At 35.2% G+C, this 24,837-nt stretch overlaps 1 protein-coding gene and 1 non-coding gene across 2 annotated transcripts; one reads left to right on the forward strand and one right to left on the reverse strand.

Moving 5' to 3' along the window:
• Positions 1 to 704: 704 nt before the first annotated feature.
• LOC133813290 (small nucleolar RNA R71) lies at positions 705 to 811 on the reverse strand. The gene has a single exon (XR_009884319.1). It is a non-coding gene; the product is annotated as a small nucleolar RNA R71 (small nucleolar RNA).
• Positions 812 to 1,433: 622 nt separating this feature from the next.
• Positions 1,434 to 2,486, forward strand: LOC133821379 (uncharacterized). Its single transcript, XM_062253712.1, has one exon. It carries the CDS (start codon positions 1,434 to 1,436, stop codon positions 2,484 to 2,486), a length of 1,053 nt encoding a protein of 350 aa, XP_062109696.1.
• Positions 2,487 to 24,837: the final 22,351 nt, after the last annotated feature.

Here is a 24,837-nt window from a genome sequence, read left to right on the forward strand (position 1 = left end):
TGGTTGATATTCCTTGTGGGAACGATACTTTACTTACTATTTTATTACTTGAATCGATTGTGTATACTTGCACATCATATTTTACCGATCAAGTTTTTGGCGCCGTTGCTGGGGACTAATATCCAATATCAAAATTAATTATTTTTTGTTCTACTTTGTTTTTTTTTCTTTTAGTGCTCATTCGAATCGAGGCTGTATTGTATTTCAAGAATTATTGGTATATGCGGGGAAGTAGAAAAAATGAACTCATACCGGTAGATCTTGAAATTGAAAGAACGTGCAGACAAAACCGGTTAATCAAGGCAATCTGGGTAATGTGGGTAACACTGTAGCTGAGGCGACCCACCACTGGGGACTATGTACTCCCTACTATTATAGGGGATTCTAGTATTCGCCCACCTACTGCCGAGGCAAATAATTTTGAGATCAAGCCTTCAATTATTCAAATGGTTCAGAATTGTGTTCAGTTTGGTGGGCTACCTAATAAGGATTCGAACCTCCGTATTACCAACTTTTCGAAGCTATGCGCTACTTTCAGATTGAATGGAGTAAGTAATGATGCAATTCGTTTAAGGCTATTTCTGTTTTCTTTGAGGGACAGAGCTAAAAGTTGGTTGATTTTGCTACAAAAAAAATCCATTCCGACATGGGAGGACCTTGCCCAAAAATTCCTCGCTAAGCATTTTCCTCCTGCTAAAGTAGCTCGGATTAGAGGTGAAATAAATAATTTTTGTCAATTTGAGAGGGAATCATTATATGATGCTTGGGAAAGGAATAAAGAGTTGCTTAAAAAATGCCCACATCATGGTATCGTGATATGGATGTTGGTGCATACTTTTTATAATGGGCTAAGGGGAGACACAAGGACTATAATAGATGCAAGAACGGGTGGAGCATTTATGAGCAAAAGTGCTAACGAAGCATATGAGCTCTTGGAGAACTATCAATGGCCAATTGAGCATAAAAAAAGAAGGTAGCGGGAGTTCTAGAAGTTTATCCAATTGCTATGCTCACCGCTCAAATTGCTTCGTTGACCAAGCAAATGAAACAACATAATAACATTTCAGCTCAAGCAATGCAATTACAACTTGCTCCTATTATTTGTGAGATATGTGGAGGCCCTCATCACTTTCAGCAATGTCTAGCAATTGGTTCTTACTCAATAGATGATAATCCACTTGAAAAGGTGCAAGCCATTGTTAATTACCCCAACACTTATACTCCAGCGTACAAGAACCACCCAAAATTTGTCATGGAGTAATAATCAAGGGCATCAGCCACAGTATCATCCAAATCCACCTCAATATCCTCCAAATAGACCATCCTACGGGCTCAATCAAAGACCATTTTATGAAAATCAAAGGCCACAAGTGCAACAACCACCGCCTCAAGTGAATAAACCAGAGGTACCCGCTGATTTATTAAGCCAATTTATGGTAGAAAGAAGATCCTCCATTCGGAGCTTAGAAACACAAGTTGGCCAACTTGCAAAGCTAATGGAAGACTGTAATCAAGGGGCTCTACCTAGTTCCATAGTGGTGAATCCCAAAGAGCAATGTCAAGCTGTCACTTTGAGGAGCGAGACTAAGTATGATGGGCCCACAATGGATGATAAGGGAAAGAAGATAGAGGATCAACATGCCACTAGTCCAACACAAGAGGAGGTTATTGAAGACCTTCCAAAGAAAGAAAATCTGAAATACACCGAGCCTACACCAAAGATTCCTTATCCTCAACAGTTCCGAAAGGTCAATCTTAACAAAAAATTCTCCAAATTTCTCGAGCTATTTAAGAATCTTCACATAAATATTCCATTTAATGAGGCGCTTGAGAAGATGCCAAATTACCTTAAATTCTTGAAGAAAAATTTATCTAAGAAAAGGAAGTTGAAGGAATACGAGACAGTTGCAGTTACTGAGGAATGCAGTGGAATATTGCAACAGAAATTACCTTCCATGCTTAAAGATCCTGGTAGTTTCAATATTCCATGCTCTATAGGGGGTTTATTAGAAACCAAGGCTTTATGTGACTTGGGGGCTAGTATAAATTTAATGCTGCTATCTATTTTTAGAGAGTTAAACTTGGGAGAAGCCCGTCCTACTACCGTGTCCCTACAAATGGCAGATTATTTAATTAAGCATCCAAGGGGAATCATTGAAGATGTGTTGGTGAAAGTAGATAATTTTATATTCTTTGCAAACTTCATAGTGTTGGACATGGAAGAAGATACTAATTTCCCAATAATTCTTGGAAGACCATTTTTAGCTACTGGAAGGGCGTTAATAGATGTTCAAAAGGGTGAGTTAAAGCTGCAAGTTCAAAATGAGGTAGTAACATGTAGTGTTTTTGCAGCAACAAAAATTCCAACTTGTTGTAGAGTTGAAGTGGTAAAAAGAGAAGAGAACAAGTTAAAAGTCTCTAAGCAAAGATCCATGGTTAAAAGTGGAATGCGAAAAAGTGCGTCATCGTTTAAAAATGTTCGTTAGTGAGAGGATTCGAATGGTACATGAGCGGGGTAAAGTTTTGCCAATCTATAATAACAAGATATGAGGGCCAACTCATGATACTATGGCTCTCAAGGATGTGAGGGGTGGACTTGATCCAAGTTGAAATATGAAAGAAAATAAGAGTCCAGCTAAAAGACGTTAAAGATAGCGCTCGTAGGAGGCATTCCTACGTTTATTTTTAATTTTATGATATTTGTTTTTGTTTTTTATTGGAACAATGTTTTTAGAAATTTTGTTTTAGTTATTTTTAGTTTTAATCTAGAAAAATTGTGTTGTAACTCGTAAGCCGTGAAAAACGTGAAAAAATTGAAGTGTAGGAGGTTATAACACTATAGTGCCACATGCCAAGCATTACAGTGCTACAAACAGAGACTTTAGGGTTATTTTTTTTAAGTTGTAGCACTGCAGCGTTGTAAACAAGTGCTACGACGTGACCAAAAGTTGAAAGTTCTAGAATAATTAGCGCTACAACGCTAAATATCTTGCCCTACCACACTCTTTGCCTTCAATAAATTTAAAATTGAGGGTTTCAAATTTTTTTTCCCAAACCCTCATTCTCCTCTTTTCACTTTCGATTTTTCCCTTATTCTCTCAACCCAAACCACCACCTACCACCCAATTTCTTCTATTAAAGCCTCCCCCTTGTATTTTAATAAATTTCTTCTTCATCTTTTCTCTATTCTATAACCCATTACCCATCAATCCACTATTTGACACCAAAAAAATATCTAAATCAAAGTCTTAATCCTAAAACTCAGAAATTGAAAATTTCTTGAACAAAGTTTGAATTTTCAAGGGGCTTTGGTTAATCAAGCACGTGGAAGGCAATTTCAAGTGCTAGTAAGTGTTTTCATTCCTTCTTGTCTCCAAATTTTATCAAGATTAAGGGTGGGTACGAATTTTGATTGTGTTTGGGTAGAATTGGTCTTTGTTGTTGTGATACATTGTGTTTGGGTATATTCTCCTGTGATATTGGATTTGTAGGGTGATTTAGAAGAAGGAAAGTATATAAATTAAGGGGAGGTGCTGCAATTTTTTTTTTTTTTTTGGGATTTTGTGGTGTTGGGTGAATTGGTACGATGCCTCCTAAGAGTAAGGATGGGAAGTCTAAGGACAAAGGCAAAGGAAATGCTTCTGCGTCTCAGCAAATGGAGGAAACACCGGAGTTGGAGTATGATGAAACCAGATTTATTAATTATTTGGCTCAAGAACGATATGAGAGGTTGGGACGAAGGAAAGTGATTCCAGAACGCGAGGTGGAATTTCAGAATGAGCCATTTGAACATCATATTTTTGAGTTGGCTAGAGTCAATTTAGCGGCTAGAAAGTGGGATAGATTTGTTACTAACATGGACCAAGCCAATGTATCATTCGTCTATGAATTTTATGCAAATCTGAAGGCTAAGCATAATGATAAGGTTTTTGTTAGAGGCAAGAGAGTGTCGTTCACTGGTGAAGCTATTGATGAGGTGTTTAGTGTGCCACAAATTCGAGAGCGAGATGAGGAATATTCTGATTTTTTTGAAAGGAAACATAGATTATGTTGCAGTGGCAGAAAAATTATGTTTTGAGGGCGCTCTTGGAATTTATCTGGTTCCTTGCCTAAGAGTATTTCTTCCTGTCAGTTGAACACAGAGGCCAAGTTCTGGGCTTTCTTTGTGTGTGCCAGGTTTATGCTAGTGAGTCATGTGTCTAACATGATTAAGGATAGAGTGTTTTTGATGTATGCCTTGATGACTGGTATGTCTATGAACATTGGCTAGAGGGTTTTGGAGAATATTCACTATATAGAAAAAGCCCACACCACTGGGGGATTGGTCCATGGGTCGGTGACCACCATGTTGTGTTATGAATATGGAGTGCCCGAATATGTAACAGATATTTATCAATCCCTATAGCAGCCTCTATCTATCGCTTTAATGAAAGATTATCCGGAGCCTGTTCTTTATGTGCTGCAGGCAAGAAAGAAAGGAAAACACCGTGTTGAAGCTGAAGTGGATGAAATTGAAAAGCCGTCATTGATGGGGGTCGCATTGACCCTCACATGCAGTATATTCATGATAGGTTAGACTATCTAGTTCAACAAAATCAATACATGGTTTAGCAACATTAGATGAGGCATCAATATATGGGGCAGCATACGAGTACGAGGTGGGCCATGTTAATCATTTAAACACGTTGGTTCATCGATGGTCATTGAATGATACCGACCAGACTTATTTTGCTCCACCACCACAGTATCCACCTTATCCTTTGCAGTATCTAGCACCCCAACCTCCACCATTTGTTGGGTTTCCACCGTAGCAGCCGTCGCCGTCTCAACCATTTGAGGGACCTTCGTCCCAGCCTCCATAACTGCCATACTAATGTGGCTGCTCAAGTGTGAATATGGAATAATTTCCATTGCAGCATCTATCGATGAAGGCGTATATTAGCGTGGGCATCGAAAGGGCAGGGGCCTTGCTATGCGAGACCTAACTCGCCTTAGGCGTGTGTACATACTTGTGAATGTGGGATAATTTCCCATGAAGTATTTGTTGGATTAGCTTATACATGATCTTTATTTATTTTCATGTATATCTAATATTAAACAAATTAATACGAGATAGCCTAAAACATGTTTCTAAAATTGAATTCAAAGAGAAACAAAGAATAAAATACTTACAGTATACGCAGCGGAATGAAACAGTCCTTCCTTCAGTTTCTTTAACTCTTGTATCCTCTCTGTTGGAGAGTATTATCAAGAAACTGAACCGATCTTCTATTTTCTTCACAATCTTCCAATGTATCCTTAGAATCACCTAGACTAGTGTGGGAAATTCTCAACAAATGAGATAGATATAGAGAGAAAAAGAGAAAATAACAAAGAAGCTTAGAAAAGGACTTGTGTTTAGAGAGAATCTAAAACTATCAGAAAACCAGTGATTAAACTTATGTTTTGACTTCTCTCTAAGCACTCCTTTTATAGACTCAATTAGGCCATTTAATTTAATTAAAAAATCAATAAAATAATAGCTATTTCAAAGCCCTAGGTCAAAATTATCATGGGCTATAGGCCCGTGAAATTTCCCATTTGATTATAAGCCCATTGGATTTAAAAACAAGGACTACATTATTTTCTATTGATTTAATTAATTAAATAATTATTTAAATCCTTTATCAAATTAATTATTTATAATTTAAACCTTTATTTAAACTTATTTATTAATTTAGATACCAATTTATCTTAATTAATAAATCTGTCATAATTTCTCTTTTCTTCTCAAAATTACACAACTCTGTGAAGCTATCCAAAATTGACCTGGTCAACTTTGATAATTCTAATTGATAATTAAATCAATTAATTGAGACTATCTAGATGATTTTATCCAAGGTACGATGGGGACCATGGGCCTATGAAATCAAGCTCCAATAAGTTATCATAAATCTAACAAATAAATTTACTAACTTATTAATTCCTCGTGACTCCACTATAGACTCGGAATTACACTCTTGAATTCATAGAACGCTCTATAAAAAATATAGATACGCTATTAATTATCCATTGTTACAACCATAATTGTCACTCAATCCTCTATAGACGGTCTATAATAAGAAAGGACTAAAATACCGTTTTACCCCTCATTGTATTTTATCCTTAAAACACTTAGTTCCTTGTAAATGATATTTCAGTAAACTAATTTAATTACTGAAATGAGATCTCTATCATTTAACACCTTGAACCAAACTAAAAGGAAACCATCGTTTCACTTCTTCATCAGAAGCTATAGATGTTCATATCTATGATTAGCACTCCCACTCAATTATACTACCGAGTTCCCAAGATGTAAGTATGGGCTAGTCTGTAGGGTAAGCTGGTAACGAACAAGTCAAAGAACTCAAATAATACAATCAGTTAGAATACTAATCACTCATAATTGAGATTGAATTGACCTATGGTCAACTATATGATATGACTAGAATAGATAATAACGATATGTTTACTTATTTTATCAACTGTCAATATCGGCCCTGTCCAATGTAACAAATACATCCGATCATATCTACTTTGCTAATGTTCTAGAAAGAACATAACACTGTAATGTGTAAGTAGATCATATCGTAGATTGGCAAGTCAGTGTAAATCCTGTGCATTGACTAATCTTAGGACTAACTTATTTTGAACATATAATCATATTTATATTCCACTGTGATTACGTCACTATAAATATGATTAGGTATATGCTCGGGATTTAATAGAAGTTTATATTAAACAAATAATCATGAAAATAAAACATGTAAGCAAAGTGATTGACCAAGTCAAAAAATGATTTCTATTCTTTTATTGATAATAAAATGAGATTACAAAGAGTTTGGGTTTTAATTAGGGCATAAAACTCCAACAGTATTTAAAGTAGAGTTCATCCACGAAGGGTCATATGCTTAGCCATTTGTAAATTGTCTCACAAACCGTCACGACGAAGAATGAACTAGCCTCATGTGAATATGGGTAATTGTCCCCTCAATCACCACACGCCAAGCCACTAAGTTAGACCTCAAGAAAGAAAGGTCTTTTTGGCGGAAGTCTAAGAAAGGCATCAGAGAGCGATTAAGTGTCAAGATACAATGCAAGACCCTTCCTCAAAGCTACTTGCATGAAATCTCGAGCCTCGTACGCACCCGCCGAGGCCCATTCCCAAGCCTCGTGAATGCCCAAGCGCACACATGCCCTTCCTCAAAGCTGCCTGCATGAGCCCTTGAGAACCAAGGACCTCGCTATGCGAGCCCCGTCTCGCGTATGTACCCGCCGAGGTACCAAGGGTCTCTCACAGCGAGACCCATCCCCAAGCCTCGTGAATGCCCAAGCACGCACATGCCCTTCCTCAAAGCTACCCACATGAGCCTTAGTGACCCAAGGGCCTCACATAGAGAGGTCCACCGCCCAAGCCTTGAGCACCTCCAAGTCACACATCTCCAAGCCTTGCACATACACATCTCTAGGCCCTACACCAAGCCCCGAAGTATGCCATTGCGAATAAGAGTCTTTCTATGCAAGGCCCAAAACTCTTCTACGCAACAAGGAGACCCATGTTATCTCCATTAAGGGATCCATAAGTTATTCAACACTTAGCAAAATATAAAGAAGTTTGGAGAAAAGACTTACTTCGGAAAGGTAAGAGGGACCACTAGGCATGAAGTACATGTATGAGTATGGGGTGTACAACCCAGAGGAGGACAAAGGCATGAACCTGACATACGTGCTCGACAAGTAGTGGTGGTGCGAACCTATACAAAGAGTGGATGCACTACCTGAGCACCCTCGACCATGTACTAGAGCCGACACTACAACGTCCTACACCATGACCCTAACAATGAACCTGTGTACGTTCCTGTCCCTTGGGACCACCATGTATCAAGGGTCATTAGTGCCCACCTATAAATAGACTTCCACCCCTCAGAATAAGGGGTTGGGAAATTCTTTGTATACTCATACAATCATGAAAGATACGGTTTTTACTCCATTGTAGTTCCACATCTTTCTCCTTCAAGTTCTTTCTATCTTCCTTCTACACAGTTTTTGTAACACACTTTGAGTTTTCCAATCGTATATCGTTGACGAGTTCTCACCGTCAACATCAAGTAAGTCTCTTTTCTCATTTTTTATGCATTTTAAACATTGAGGGAAATGTTCGGTTTTAAGTTTGGGGGAGAGATTTATTTGTAGTGTTATGTTATTTGATGTTTTTTTTTTCAGTTTGGTTAGTTAGTTAGTTTGTATTGAGTCATGTTTTAGAGTGTAAACTAAGTTGATGATGATTGCTATTTTGATGTGAGTGATTGTTATGCTGTATAATCCAAAGGAAAAGTTAACGTGCTTCTGAAAAAAATATGTGTTCTTGGTCAGAATACTTTGTTTTTTTCACTGCGATCTGTTGACATTAGAGATCTACTGCTCATAAATTGCAAATGTTATAATTGAGTTACTTTGTGCATGTTGAATTTGGATTGTGGGTTGAAAAAGATTGAAAATTTTTATAGAACTTGTTGCTCATTATTTGATATGAAATTTAAAACAATGCACATTTAGGAAAATGATATATGCAATTTTTGGACTGGTTGTGCCTTTCAAGCTAACCCTATAAAATTTTATCCTTAGTTAGCCCTTTTGAGCCTTATAACTGTTTTCTTGTTAACACATTTTTTGAGCGTAGTTGTGAATTTGATTACCATTTATTCTTTTGACCCATACCACGAGCATAAAAATTATTATGTGGGGAGTGAATGTGTAATGGGAAGTTATGTATAATGTGTTATTCAGAAAATTTCTTGTGATTGAGAAAAGTAAAGAGAAAAAAAAAAGAAAAGAAAAAAAAAGTGCGAAAGGATTACACTCGCGAACAATTATTTATTGAAAAATCTAAGTTTGGGGGAGTGTAATATAAAAAAAAATAAGAATGGGCGGTTTGCATAAATTTCTCAATCATTGCACAGAAAAAAGGGTAACAAGGGATGAGTGGTTTGAAATTGCTGGGAAAATTTGTTTAGTTGAAATGCTTGTGATTAAGCCTAAAATATTTTTTTTATCTACCCGTACCTAAGCCTTCTATTACAACCTCTGTAAAGTCCTATTGATTCTTAATTGTGCATTTGTTTATATTAATGGAGAATAGTAACTAATGCAGGCACATGAAATAATTTGGTTATGTTGTTAGTTGGTGAGAATTTGAGGTGCATAAAGTGGTTCAATTTTTTTATTTTGCAAGTTATGAGTAAAATGAGCTTTGGCGTTAATAGATTGTGGTGAAGGGGTGAAGTATTTTGACTGAAAATCTATATAAATATTTTAAATAACATGTTGTTTTCCTGAGAATTATATGTGCATAGCAGCCTTGAGTGTTGGAATTGGTTAGCTATGTTAACTTGGTTTGTTTAAGTTTGAGTCTAGCTAGATTCTTTACTCGAGGGCGAGTAAATGCTTAGTTTGGAGGATTTTGATAAATGAGTTTTAGACTCGTTTATGGTCTAGTTTTTAGGAAGGTTTCCATTAGTTTATGGCTATTTTATTGCAGATTTATGCTTGTTCATGGATGAAGTAAAAGTGGGAGAAAAATGAGCAAATTTGGAGAAAATCAAGTCATTTTGGAAGCTAGGGATTCGAGTTAAGTCACTGTGAATAACGCCCTAATGCTAGCATAATAGCGCTACAATGCTAATTGGTTATTTGAAGGACTTTTGTCCATGTAAGTAGCGCTACAAAAATAGCACTACAACACTAGTTGATTTTAATTTTGGAGACCTGATGGTAGCGCTACAACGCCCAAAACCTAGCACTATCAACACGATTTTCTAATTTGAAGCCACTTTTAGAAGGACAAAACAGTCTTTTTACTTAGGAGCATTGAAAAACTATTTAAGTGACATTATTCTGCGAATTTAAGAAGGCTGATGAGTTTTGTAAACCCTAGATTAAGAAAAGACTGTTAGTTTATTGTTTCAAGATTTCCTCTTCTGTTTTTATTGTTTTCTAGATTTCTTCTTCATCTTAATTCTTTAGGTTATTTTCTATGAACAATTATTTGAATGTTATTGTTATTATGTCTGATATGAACTAATCCTCTATCTAGGGGTTAACGTAGTCGCTTGGATTTCTATTTATTGTTATCATGATGTTCTATCGATTCTTCTTCTTTATTATAATATATATAATGTTTGCTTAATGCTAGTAAATACCTGATCAATACTTGCTTGATTTATGATTTTGATTCAAAATTTAAAAGATGTGAATTGAATATGCTATCGTTATATAGACATAGGTTACATATTTGATGAAAGTACTTGTATGACTTGTGTAGAAATTAGGTTTCTATGCTTAATGCCTGCTATGTGTTTAAGTTTATCACAGAGATGTAGAAAACTTGCATTTAGGATGAGATCTTATATCTTGAAAAAGAATAGGATTCAATTTTTTTTAACCTGCTATTAAAATAGGAATAAGAGATTTAGAACTGATTAGTAGAATTAATAGAATGAAGATTTTATGAAGTTAATACCCTAGGTTTTTAATTATTAAATCAATTTTTATTATTGCAAAGTTTATTTTACTTTTAAGTTTTAGTTTAAAAATCACTCTATTTTCGACAGCCAAATAGAAATTTAAAAGCAATTATTGGTAATTGGTTGATAGTCCTTGTGGGAACGATACTTTAATTATTATTTTATTAATTGAATTGATTGTGTATACTTGCACATCATATTTTACCGATCATATTATCTTTTATGGATTCAGAATTTCTCCTGCCATTCCCGCAAACTGAAACATTTCTCTATGGGCGAGGAGGTGTCGGCTGACGTATATACGATGGAGGGCGCGGTGCGTTATTGGCGAGGCAATTCATCTACCATCAGGACGCACCAGATTAGCTTGCCCACTATCTACTCCGATTTCCTGAGTCGGTGGCAACACAGATTCGTTTCTTTGCACTTGAGAAGTTAGTTTAGGTGCTAGTGGATTTACAGGGACCTCCACCCTTCTCGATGCATTCTCAGCTCACCTTGTCTAACTAGGCTGAATTCTGTGAGTGTGGAATGTTTATTCATTCCTATGATTATTAGCAGGTAGGTTGTTTCTAGGAGTCCATTCAGAAGGCACAAACCTCGGGGTCGTTGTTCTGACATAACAACTTAAGTTAGGTTGATTGTTCTTGTGGGACCGAGATCAGTGGGACCCACTTTGCCTCTTTCTGACATTCTCGTCAGTTGCGGGGACAGGTAATCGAGCCATTATCTCATCTATTCTCCTATTATCTTGGGCGAGGTGGCTCCTTAGTTGGGCATTCTCCATTTCGATGACAGTCAGATATCCAGGATTTGGATTCAATGGGCGCGAAGCCAAAATTTCAGTATCGTCCTGGTTTACGTATTGTTTTCCAGGACGACGCTGCATAGAGGTGCCCTCTCAAGTTGGATCAGCCACACCGTAATCTCCATGATCACCAGATCTCTCTGATTTATTATCGCGCATGGAACAAGTTACCACCATGTTGATTGTTGTGATGAATATTCTCTGAAAAATTTCAAGCCTAATCTGCTCTTAGTGAAAGCACCAAAATATATTGACGTGGTTTTTCGCCAACAGGGGATTGAGAAATTCGATTAGAGAGATTAAGCTTATTGATAAATCGTAAATATAAAGTCACAAAATTTTAACGTGGTTCAGTGGTTAAAAATCCACCTAGTCCACGAGTCACTCTTATTCATGTTTAGGAACCCTTGATGAGATTGTTTATGACAATTTCAGCAGAGCTTTGACATACAAGATGTATGTCCCTTTTACTGCCAATTTTCCTTATATTTATAGGGAATTGTGATAGACAATATTGGGTAATCATACAAGAAATGGTAACATACAGAATTGGGTAACTTCCCCAATAAATGAGTATATTAATTCCCTAATTAAGCCTATTGTTGTTTACATTGATCAATAGATGTATATAACAACCATGTGCATTCATTGCACATGTTGGGCATCCAAGATTTTTGGAATTATTCCATATGCACGTTCTTGAAACACCTCGAGCTAGATGCGACTCTCGAACTGGTTACGATTGGAGTAGGATGGCATGACTTACATAATGCTCGGGCTCGATGAGGGCGATTTGAACACTGGACACCCCGATCTTTGTCATTGGCATTTCCAACAATTTGGAGTATCTTGGATTGTCCAAAACTTAGTGACATAGCCTCGAGCTATTTGGTCTGAAGCCAACGATCTCCGAAACATTGTAACATTTATTTATTATGTGTTAGCTGCTAGCTATACCCCGAGCAAGATAATTGAGATCGTATTTTTAGGGTACAACAATCTCAATCTATATAAATCACTATCACATTTAAATCCGTTTTCCCCTTCATATTTTAAGATTTGAAATCGACTGTCTCAATTTTCCGTCCTTTGTGTCCCTCCTTTCCAAAATGGTTAACTCGTTTAAAATATGGGGTCATGAAATTGAGACACATCTGATTTCAATCTAATATTTTAATGTCTCCCTAATTTAAAAATGAACATTCCTATAAATAAATAAATATCACTTGCAGTAATACAATTAATATAGAGTAAATTGTGGCTAAAATACCCAATATTTTTTATACCCATTTTTTCAACGGTAAATATACTCAATGTCTTCAAAATATTACACTTTTAAACCCAATTTTTTTTTTTTTGCAGTAAATATACTCAATGTTTTTAAAATGTTGCACTTTTATACCTATTTTTTTATTATTTTGAGAAATAGTAGGAAAGTAAAAGAAAAATATAAGGTTTTAATTATATTTTAAATTTTAAATTATTTTCACTTCCTTATTCTTTCTCAAAATAATAAAAAAAAATCATTTAAGATTTTAAAATTAATCAAAATAATTAACACTTATATTTTTCCTTTACTTTCTTTTTTAAAAAAACTTATATTTTAAATTAATGGAAAAATATTTTTTAATTATTTTAAATCATTTTTATTGATTTTAATAAAGTATTTATTAATTTTTAATTTAAAATAGTTATTTTGAGGAATAATAAGACAGAAAAATAATTTAAAATTTAAAAATAATTAAAAACTTGTATTTCTCCTTAACTTTCTTATTATTTCTCAAAATAATAAAATAATAGGTATAAAATTTCAACATTTTAAAAACATTGAGTATATTTACCGCAAAAAAATATTGAGTATAAAAGTGCAACAATTTGAAGATGTTGAGTATATTTACCGTCGAAAAAAATTTGGTATAAAACTACAGCATTTTGAAAATATTGAATATTTTAACAGCAATTTACTCATTAATATATTAAAAGACTATTGCATTAAAATTTAGCATTATACAAAATTTACCCAAAGTGGCCTAGTCTCGGTTTGTTCTCTTCCATGGTGAAGAAGAAGAAACTGATACGTAAGCCTGAGATTCGTGTAGAAGAGCAAAATAATCTGCTGGTTCAAGATGAGAAGGCTCCGTGTTGTTCCGTTACTGAGGGTTTGGTGATTGATGGCCCTGCGACTGATGCTTTGAATGACATGGATGAGGTTATATATGAGGGTTTGAATCTCAATATCGAAGTGGATCGATTGATTGTGGATGATGGATCTCAGGAAATTGATATTACGGGAGATGGAAGAGCTACTTCGATCTCAAATACGGCTTCCTGGGCGGATCAGGTGGAGGAGGGGATTTTCAGGCTTCAGCTCACCATCAATGGCAGCAGTTCACGGCAAGAAAGATCTCCTTTTTTGACCAGAAACTCAAGTTCACTGAACCATTATGCAGAGACGGACGGAAATATGCTAGGGTAGATGCCGAAGAGGTCAAAATTCAATCTATGAATTGGAGTTTGGCAGTTATCTGTATGGTTCTTGGTGCTAATCCTCCAATGGTTGTTTTTGAAGGGTTCATTAAAAGAGTTTGGGATCATCTAGGGATTGCTCAAATTGCTAGAATGACAATGGGACTGACCATGGTCAAATTTAATGATGATGCTACGAGGGATCATGTTCTGGAAAATGGTGTACTCCAATTTGATAGGAAACCTGTTATCATTCGTCCATGGACTGCGGATCTCAGTGCTGTTCGCCTTGTTCGTTCATTTCCTCTGTGGATTCGATTACATGATTTAGGGCTTCAGTATTGGAGAAGTAAATGTCTTAGTGTACTCGTGAGTACGATTGGTAAACCGATAATGGTTGACAAATTTACTAGGGAGCACTCAAGAGTTCAATTTGCTAGAGTTCTTGTGGAAATGGAAGTTACCGATAATCCCCCTAGAAGTATTCAGTTTCTTAATGAGCATGGTCAAATTATGGAACAGGGGGTGGAATATGAATGGTTGCCTATTAAGTGCAAGGCTTGCTATGGATTTGGTCACTCAATGGTGGATTGTCGTAAGGAGCTGAAAACACACTGGGTCAAAAAGGATACTATGGCAAAAGAAGAGGTGAAGGATAAGAGGAATAAAGAAACTGCAGAACCTGAAGGTGAGGCGCCTGAGGTCTGACCTTGTACAGAAGTAGAAGGGGTTCAGGTCAACAATTTTGAGGGTCCTCAGCTTAAAACCTTGGATAATGCTGATAAAGATAAGGGTGCTAAGGATAGTAAACATTGGCTCACTCCCAAGCGTGTTGCTACTCATTCTAAACAAGGTCAGGTAGTAGATTTTAATTCTAAGCTTTCAGAGCAAGGGCAAAAGAAGTTGAATAAATTTGAGGTGCTTCAAGAGCAAGTGAATGGTGGCACAGAAGGTAATTCTGTCTCTATCTCCTCCAATGGATAATTGCAATATATTGAGCTGGAACTTGAGAGGGCTGAACAGTTCTAATAAGCATAATTCAGTTATAGATCTTTGTAGTAGGAATAAAATAGGAGTTGGTGGTTTATTAGAAACCAAAATGAAGGGGAATAAAATTATAGAGTTCATGGAGCATAAACTTCCAAACTGGGAATTTTATACTAGTTTGGTTACTGAAGGCAGACTTTTGATAGTTTGGAGGAAGGTTTTTGTAAGGGTTACGATTCTTGAGGAGTCTAATCATTTTGTTCATTGCTTGGTCAAGATGGCTGGTCAGAAGCAAGTTTTTTATGTTACTTTTGTCTATGGGCTTAATACGATAGAAGGAAGGAGGGGTTTATGGAAAGGGTTACAAAGGATATCTTTCTCTGATAAAGCTTGGATTATTTAGGGGACTTCAATGCCCCTTTCTCTGGTTTGGATAGATCTGGAGGGAAACCGATTTCAGCTTTGGATTTGGTTGATTCTCTCCATTAGCTTGAGGATACTCATGTTGAGTCTCTTAAGAGTATAGGTTCCTATTTCACTTGGACTAATAACCAAAATGGTCCAACTAGAATCTATTAAAAAATTGACCATGTTTTCATGAATGAGAATTGGCTTGATTTCTTTCCTCATTCTACTGCTGTGTTTAGATGGGAAGTTGTTTCAGATCATTGCTCTTGTGTTGTTAATATCCTGCCTATGGAGAAGTTGGGTTTTAAACTGTTTAGATTTTATAACTTTTGGGCAGATCATCATGACTTCAATGAGGTGGTTATGAGCAGCTGGAGGATTCCTATTAAGGCGACTGGTTTAAGGGCTATCTACTTAAAGACTATGAGGCTGAAGCATAGATTAAAATTTTTTAACAGAGATAACATTGGCGACATCGGGTTGAACTATCACAAGGCTAAGGAGAATTACCAAGAAGCTCAACATCAAGCTCAATCTCATCCTCATGACTATAGTTTTCAAGAAGTGGTGACAGAAGCTGCTGTAGCTTTTTCGGTTTAGGAGCAAATGTACCATAGTTTCTTAGCTCAAAGAAGTAAAATAACATGGTTAAGGAAGGGTGATATGAACACTTCTTTTTTCCATGCTTGTTTGAAGAAGCATAGAGCTGAAAATGGTATTGCTTCCTATATCACTGATCAAGGTAATTTGGTAGATCATTTTCCTGAAGTTGTTTTTCACTTTGTTGAGCATTTCAGAGGCTATTTGGGTAGCCCGAGTTCTGCTATTGGCAGGATAGATTTACAATGTATAGAGATGGGATCCAAGCTCTCGGTAGATCAACAACTGATTCTTTTAAAACCTTTTTCTCGTAAGGAAATTCGTGATGCTTATTTGGTATTCCCATCACTAAGTCCCCAGAACCTAATGGCTTTGGTTCTGGTTTTTTCAAGGTAGTTTGGCAGGATATTGGGGATGAAGTTTGCTCAGCCATTAGTCAGTGCTTTGACACAGGGAGTTTTCCTTCTGAGCTTCATGAAACTACTTTGTCGCTGGTCCTTAAGGTGGCTAATCCATCCCGGGCTATAGACTATAGACCTATAGCTTGTTGCTCTACTTTATACAAGTGTATAGCCAAGCTTTTATGTTCGAGAATGGCTTTAGTCCTTCCTGAGCTCATTCAGCCAAACCAGGGAGCCTTTATTAGGGGTCGTTCTATTGCTCATAACATCATGATTCTTCCGGATCTTATCAAGAACTATGGGAGGGCTTCTACTTCACCTAGATGTGTTGTCAAGATCGATTTAAGTAAGGCTTATGACACAGTAGATTGGCAGTTCCTAGAGGATCTATTAAGGGCTCTTTGTTTTCCTATGAAATTTATAGGATGGATTATGGTCTGCTTGCAGAATACTTCCTACTCTTTGCTCATGAATTGTAGAGTTCAAGGAAAATTTAAAGGCAAGAAGGAGCTGCGGCAGGGAGATCCTATGTCTCCTCTTTTGTTTGTGCTTATCATGGAGTATTTGACTAGGAGCCTTCAACTAGCTGCTCTTAACTCTACATTCAGATTTTACCCTATGTTCAAAAGTCTTAAGCTTCTTAACCTTTGCTTTGCTAATGATTTGATCTTATTTTGTAAAGGTACTCGTTCAGCTATTAGCATTCTTAAAGAAGTTCTTGTGGAGTTTAGTGCTGCTACTGGTCTCTCTATAAATACTACAAAATCTCACATTTTTTTTGGAGGTGTCACTGTCACTGAGAGAATGAATATTGCTCAAGAGATTCAACTCCCTGAAGGTTCCTTTCCACTTAAGTACCTTGGGGTGCCTATGCGGCCAACTAAGTGGAGACATGAAGACTGTGATTTTATTCTCCAGAAAATCAGATCGAGACTTCAGTCTTGGACTAGCAGGCATCTTTCATTTTCTGGTCGAATGCAACTCATTCACTTAGTTTTATTCGGGCTTCGTAATTACTGGATGAGTATCTTTGTTTTACCTCAGAGTATTGTTAAGGAGGTTGAGAAACTTTTCCGTGGCTTTCTTTGGGGTAATTCTGGGCATAGGAGCAAGCTTCATCTTGCTTCTTGGCAGAAGGTTTGCCTTCCTAAAGCCTATGGAGGTCTCGGTTTCAGAGATGGAGCCAGATGGAATAGAGCTATTTTAGCTAAATATATCTGGGCTATTTTTGAAAAGCCTGATGTCAAATGGATCAATGCTACATATCTGAAAGGTTTCAACTTCTGGAATTACACCCCGAAATCAGATAGTAGCTGGTATTGGAGGAAGTTATGCCATATAAGGGGAAAATTTAGTCAAGCTGAGATTCTTGCTGCTGGTGTTCTTGGGAGATTTCAGCCTTCGAAGCTTTACAACAACTCTTTAAATCAACAACTGGTGGGCTATTATCATGCAGTCTGGTGTAAGCTTACTCTTCCTAAGCACAGATTTTTACTTTGGCAGGTGGTTAATGCTCATCTTCTCACCAGAGACAACTTAACCCGGTTTCACATACAGGTGAATAACCTGTTTTGTCTTGTCTGTGGGAGTCACATTGAGAGTCACTCTCATCTCTTCTTTGAGTGCTGCCTCTCTAAGCAGATCCTTAATATCATTTTTGTCTGGTTAGGATTCAAAGCTTGGCTCAGTGACTTTAGTAGCTGGGGTGTTTGGCTTGCTAGAGATCGGCATGGAGTTATTGCTTCAATTATGAATTTGGTAGTGGCTGCTGTTATCTACAGCATATGGAGGAACAGAAATAGGTGTATTTTTTATGGTATTCTTTGACAGCTAATAGCATAGCTAAGGAAGTAATGAACATAGTTAAGTACAGACTTTACTTAGTTAATAATAGGAAGAAATCTGTTCCACAACAGATTTATATAAGGAAACTTAAATGTAATTAAGGGAGTTGCTCTGCTGTTCTTTTAGCTAGTTGTACAACTTGTTTGTTTGTTCTTGAGTGTTTTGGCTCTCAAGTTGTATTGACTGTTTTGTTCAATGAAGTTCAATTTCTTCTTGATCAAATTTTTTTTTTTAGCATTATACTACTAAAAATTTAAGTTCACTCATACATTCCATACATGTTGTCAAACGTGAAACTTTGTTGGCACACAAAAGTTTATTTTATGACTCAATGTAATTAAATAGATTATAAGTACCCTATATCGAAGAAGGAAGTAAACAAATATATTAAGATCAAGATGATGCATGGAGTTGGAGAAGCTCTTGTTTAATAACAAATTTGTTGACCAAGTCAGCAGCCTTGTTAGTGTTGGGGTTAAACAAATGAAAGCAGTGACTTTCTCCAATGGTTTCCACCATCTCCACACTCCCACCCCAACCACTCTTCCTCAACTCCTCCAGTGTAACGCTTCCCTACCTCATACAAATGATCCTTGTCCGCTACAAACACTATTAGTGTAAAGAAACAGATAATGAAAATTCCACTAACTAAACAAAAGTGAGTACAAAGCTGGTACTTATACATAAAGAAAAGAGAGTAAAACAAATAACTAAGATTAGTTATTAGTTACAACAAATTGTAACTAATTATCCTAGCTAGTCAACTACCAAAGAAGAAAACTCATGGCTAAAACTCTCCCTCAAGATGGATTATGCTTTGCAATCCCATCTTGTCCTTGAGATACTTGGCTGATTAAGAAACAAAGCTTTAGTGAAGATACCTGCCATTTGCTCTTGTATCGAAATGTGTAGTGTTTTGATGAGACCAACTTGTAGTTTCTCTATAACTAAGTGACAATCAATCTCTACTTGTTTCATTCTCTCATGAAACACTAGGTTTGCTGCAATGTGTTGAGATGCTTGATTGTCACAATAAAGTTCTACCGGTTCATTGTGAGCAATTTTCAGTTCCTTTAAGACAGAAAGTAACCATACCACCTCACAAGTTGTGTTCGCTATAGCTCTATACTTAGCCTCAGAAGACGATCTAGAAATGGTATGTTGCTTTTTGCTTTTCCATGAGATCAAGGAACTACCAAGGAAGACACAAAAGCCTGAAGTAGACCTCCTTGTATCATGACAAGTTGCCTAATCCGAGTTCATGTATGCTCTGAGTTGAACTTCAAAAATATGTTGAGAAAAGAAGACCTTGTCTAGAACATGCCTTGACATATTGTAACAGCCTTTGCGCTGCCTTCAAGTGGGGTATCCTTGGTGCAGTGAGAAATTGGCTAAGCTTGTTGACCGAGAATGCCAAATCTGGTCTAGTTATTGTGAGGTACTGCAACTTACCAATTATTTTTCCCTACACTAAAGGATTTTAAAGAAGCTCTCCATCATCTTGAGTAAGTTTCAGATTAGGCTCCATAGGTGTACTTGCTGGTTTGCAACCTAAAATCCCCACATCCTCCAAAAGTTGAAGTGCATAAGGCCTTTGTGAAACAAAAATTCCCTTGTCTTGTCTGACCATGCCACTTCAAGACCAAGAAAATATCTCAAATTTCCCAAGTCCTTCAACTTGTATCTTAGCATTGAATCTAGATTTTAATTCCTCAACCTCTTGTAAATTGTTGTTGGCCAAAACCACATCATCAACATAAACCAAGAGAGCAATGAAACTCGTTGCGGAATGCCTTATAAGCAGTGAGTGGTCACTAGATGAATGCTTGAAGCCTTCTTCTAACAAAGCATTTGAGAATTTTTCAAACCACTGCCGAGAAGCTTCCTTCAATCTATACAATATTTTTGTAACTTGCAAATCAGATTCTATGGTAACTCCCCCTTAGGACTATACTCTTGTGGAATAGTCATAAACACTTCCACATGCAAGTCCCCATGCAAAAATGCATTATTGACATCTAATTGGTGAAGAAGTCAACCTTTAACAACTGCAAGTGCAAGAACAAGCTTGACAGTAACAGGCTTAGCAACCGAAGCAAAAGTGTCGTTGTAGTCAACACCTTCTAGTTGAGTATAACCCTTTGCGAATAGGCGTGTCTTATACCCCTCCACAGAACCATTAGCATTGTATTTCACCTTGTAGACCCATTTGTTAGGGTTTTATGCCCTATTTAAAACCCAAATTCTTTGTAATCTCATTTTATTATCAATAAAAGAATAGAAATCATTTTTTGACTTGGTCAATCACTTTGCTCACATGTTTTAAGTTCATGATTATTTGTTTAATATAAACTTCTATTAAATCCCGAGCATATAGCTAATCTTATTTATAGTGGCGTAATCACAGTGGAATATAAATATGATTATATGTTCAAAATAAGCTAGTCCTAAGATTAGTCAGTGCACATGATTTACACTAACTTGCCAATCTACGATATGATTACTTACACATTACAGTGTTATGTTCTTTCCAGAACATTGGCAAAGTAGGATCAGATGTATTTGTTACATCGGACATGACCGATATTGACAGTTGATAAGATAAGTAAACATACCGTTATTATCTATTCTAGTCATATCATATAGTTGACCATAGGTCAATTCAATCTCAATTATGAGTGGTTAGTATTCTAACTGATTGTATTATTTGAGTTCTTTGACTTGTTCGTTACCAGCTTACCCTACAGACTAGCCCATACTTACATCTTGGGAACTCGGTAGTATAATTGAGTGGGAGTGTTAATCATAGATATGAGCATTTATAGCTTCTGATGAAGAAGTGAAACGATGGTTTCCTTTTAGTTTGGTTCAAGGTGTTAAATGATAGAGATCTCATTTCAGTAATTAAATTAGTTTACTGAAAAATCATTTACAAGGAACTAAGTGTTTTAAGGATAAAATACAATGAGGGGTAAAACGGTATTTTAGTCCTATCTCATTGTAGACCGTCTATAGAGGATTGAGTGACAATTATGGTTGTAACAATGGATAATTAATAGCGTATCTATATTTGTTATAGAGCGTTCTATGAATTCAAGAGTGCAATTTCGAGTCTATAGTGGAGTCACGAGGAATTAATAAGTTAGTAAATTTATTTGGTAGATTTATGATAACTTATTGGAGCTTGATTTCATAGGCCCATGGTCCCCACTTTACCTTGGATAAAATCATCTAGATAGTCTCAATTAACTGATTTAATTATCAAAGTTGACCAGGTCAATTTTGGATAGTTTCACAGAGTTGTGTAATTTTGAGAAGAAAAGAGAAATTATGGAAGATTTATTAATTAAGATAAATTGGTATCTAAATTAATAAATAAATTTAAATCAAAGGTTCAAATTATAAATAATTAATTTGATAAAGGATTTAAATAATTATTTAATTAATTAAATCAATAGAAAATAATACAAGCCTTGTTTTTAAGTCCAATGGGCTTATAATCAAATGAGAAATTTCACGAGCCTATAGCCCATGATAATTTCGACCTAGGGCTTTAAAATGACTATTATTTTATTGATTTTTTAATTAAATTAAATGACCTAATTGAGTCTATAAAAGGAGTGCGTAGAGAGAAGTCAAAACATAAGTTTAATCACTAGTTTTCTGATAGTTTTAGATTCTCTCTAAACACAAGTCATTTTCTAAGCCTCTTTATTATTTTCTCTTCTTCTGTCTATATCTATCCCATGTGTTGAGAAATGCCCAAAATAGTCTAGGTTATTCTAAGGATACATTGGAAGATTGTGAATAAAATAAAAGATCGGTTCAGTTTCTTGATAATACTCAGTGACAGAGAGGATACAAAAGTTAGAGAAACTGAAGGAATGACTGTTTCATTTCGCTGCGTATACTGTAAGTATTGTATTCTTTATTTCTCTTTGAATTCAATTTTAGAAACATATTTTAGGCTATCTCGTATTAATTTGTTTAATATTAGATATACATGAAAATAAATAAAGATCTTGTATAAGCTAATCCAACAAGTGGCCTAAGAGGCTTTAGTAATCTTTATTTTCATGCATGAACATGTTTAAAATTGGATTATTTGATATGTTTGAATAATTGGATGGTTTTTATGTTTTTATGAAGCATATTGATTTTATGTGAATTTTAGAAAATTTTTAGGTTATTTTTTTTGTGTTTTATATGATATTAATTTTATATATGTTTTTTTTTGTGTAAAACATGTTAAAAATTAATTAGAAAATTGTTTTGGTTTGAAAAATTGCACAAAAAAATTTTTTCGAAATTTTTTTCCTGGATGCCATGTGCGTGCGCACACGCCCACGCGCGCACCTGCATCCCCCCACGCCACGCGCACGCCCGTGCGCACCCACACGCATGCTACGCGATGAACAGTACAGCAGGTACTATTCATCCAAAAAATTTTTTTGTAAGCTAAAGAAAATTAAAATTGTTGAGATTTATTCTTTATAATCAAAACTAAAAATATATTTTTTGTTTTATCATTTAAAATTGTTTTATTTTAAATAAGATATTTTTGTTATTTGAGATTTAAATAATTAAATATTTTCTACGAAGATTCAAATTCAAATTTAAAAATAGACTAACAACTTAATTTTAAATCTTTTAATATATTAAAATATTAGAATTATGATATCAAATATTTGAGATATTTTCATTTAAATTCTTGATTTTTTTTATTAAATCTTTATTTGAAAATATAAATATATTTTTATTCTATAGTTTTTAATATTTAAATTATTTAAAATTTGAATATTGTTAGTTAGATATTTTTTGGATATTTGAATTTGATTAACTGTTTTGAGATATTTTAGGGTTGTTAGAGCTATTTAAATATTTTTTTAAATGGTTAAAATATTAGCTAAGAGTTATAACAACACAATATATTTTTGGAAAATAGTTAAGATATTGATTTTAAAATTGGTTAAATTTTGAAAAATATCATTTTTATCAGCCAATTAATAAAATATTTTTTTAATAAATGGGATTTAAATTAACTTTGGTTAATTATTGATAAATCCTATTTAAATTAAATTAATATTTTTTTCTTCAAATTAACATAAAATCAAGTTAATTGTTGATAAATGAAATTTAAATTAACTATTGTTAATTGTTGATAAATTTCATTTAAATTGACTTATTTTTGTAAAAATTTAATTAATTTGAATTTTGTTTTGGATAAATTCTAGATAATTAATTGTGGTATTTTTGCATAAATTCATAGAATTGCTCATATAGTAACATGATTAGGTCCATCCAATTATAACATGTCTGTTTGCACTATATGTGGTATTTTTGCAATTGGGCTTAGATGCATATAGTAGCCCATATGTTTGTTAGATATATGGTATTTTGCCAAATAAAATATTCATAAAATGATAGGTTTTATTTGGGCCCATTAGAAAATGTAAAGTTTAAATTCCTTTCTTGTGGGTGATTCCACTTGTGAATGCCCATTTGCTTTGCATGACTATAGTGGGCCTAATCAATTAATAAAACGAAGGTTTAAATTCCTGTCTTTTGGACCTTGTATGGAAGATAGGGGGCCTTTGTAGTGGGAACGACATACTGGACCCAACCCTCCTCCATACAAGCCCAATTGTTAAGGCCAATTTACTTGAGTTGGACTTAATTGTATAGGTTCATTATATTAGTTAAACCTAAATATTGATTAGCAACGAATTAATTCTAAATTAATTAAATTTGTTTCAATGTGAAACTTTAGAATTAATAAGAAATTATATGACTTTGGTTTTAAAAATTTAATCTGTTTATTTTTTTTTGAAAAACCATAGTCATTAATTTTCTAAAAAAAATAAATAATAAAAATACTATTTTTTTAATTTTATAATGAGCTTATTTTAAGAATTATATTCGATCTCCACCGTTGGTTTAACATAGTCAATAGCTTAATGGGGCCTCGAGGCGCTTTGATTCGTCCCCCTACGAAAGGTGTTCATTAGTTATTTTGACAATGTAGATTTCGAAAGATAGATAATTATAGGTCAAATTCTACTAGACTCACCCCTACGGTGACTACTAGGACTAAATCTATGATTATTGAAACTGTGGGTCTAGCTCATAAAATAAGATATTTTGTTTTCTTATTTTGATTGAATAGTAGGTTGTTAATAGTGGTGTCCATTATTAAATGAGTTTACAACTCTATTTAACTAGTGATATTTTTTACTCTCGCAACCGGGACAAGGATATCATAGATTAGTTAAAAACCTAAAGGAATAGAGATATGATTGTTTTTGGTATTTTTTCTCATATCTTACATATTTTTGGTATATGTGTGCTATTTCTTGAAATTTGTGTGAATAGAAGTTTTATTGAGCAAATGTGATTGGTTTCTATTTTATTGGTAATTTGTAATTTTGAGTTATGGCCGTGTCCACTCCCATCCTTTCTCAACTTTCGATGGAGAAACTCACTGGAGAAAAGTTCCTTAAATGGAAGCAAAACATCAACATTGTGTTGATTGGTGACAACTCCAAGTTCGTCATGATTGAGGAATCCCCGGAAGTTCCAGCTGAAGGAGCTACCAAGTCTGTGGGGGACAAGTATGAGCATTGGCAGACGGCTAACAACAAGGCGTGGTACTACATGTTGACTAGTATGGTCGACACTCTCAAGACAAAGATGGAGAATGTCGAGACAACCTACGAAATCATGGATCAGCTCCAAGACATGTTTGGTGCCAAGTCAGCGCAGACTCGTTTTGAGGCCACCA

Source organism: Humulus lupulus, chromosome 1, assembly GCF_963169125.1.
Source record: "Humulus lupulus chromosome 1, drHumLupu1.1, whole genome shotgun sequence".
NCBI lineage: Eukaryota > Viridiplantae > Streptophyta > Magnoliopsida > Rosales > Cannabaceae > Humulus > Humulus lupulus.

What these genes read in the sequence shown, in the direction of transcription:
- LOC133821379 (XM_062253712.1), top strand. Translation starts at nt 1,434, where the DNA reads ATGGTAGAAAGAAGATCCTCCATTCGGAGCTTAGAAACACAAGTTGGC.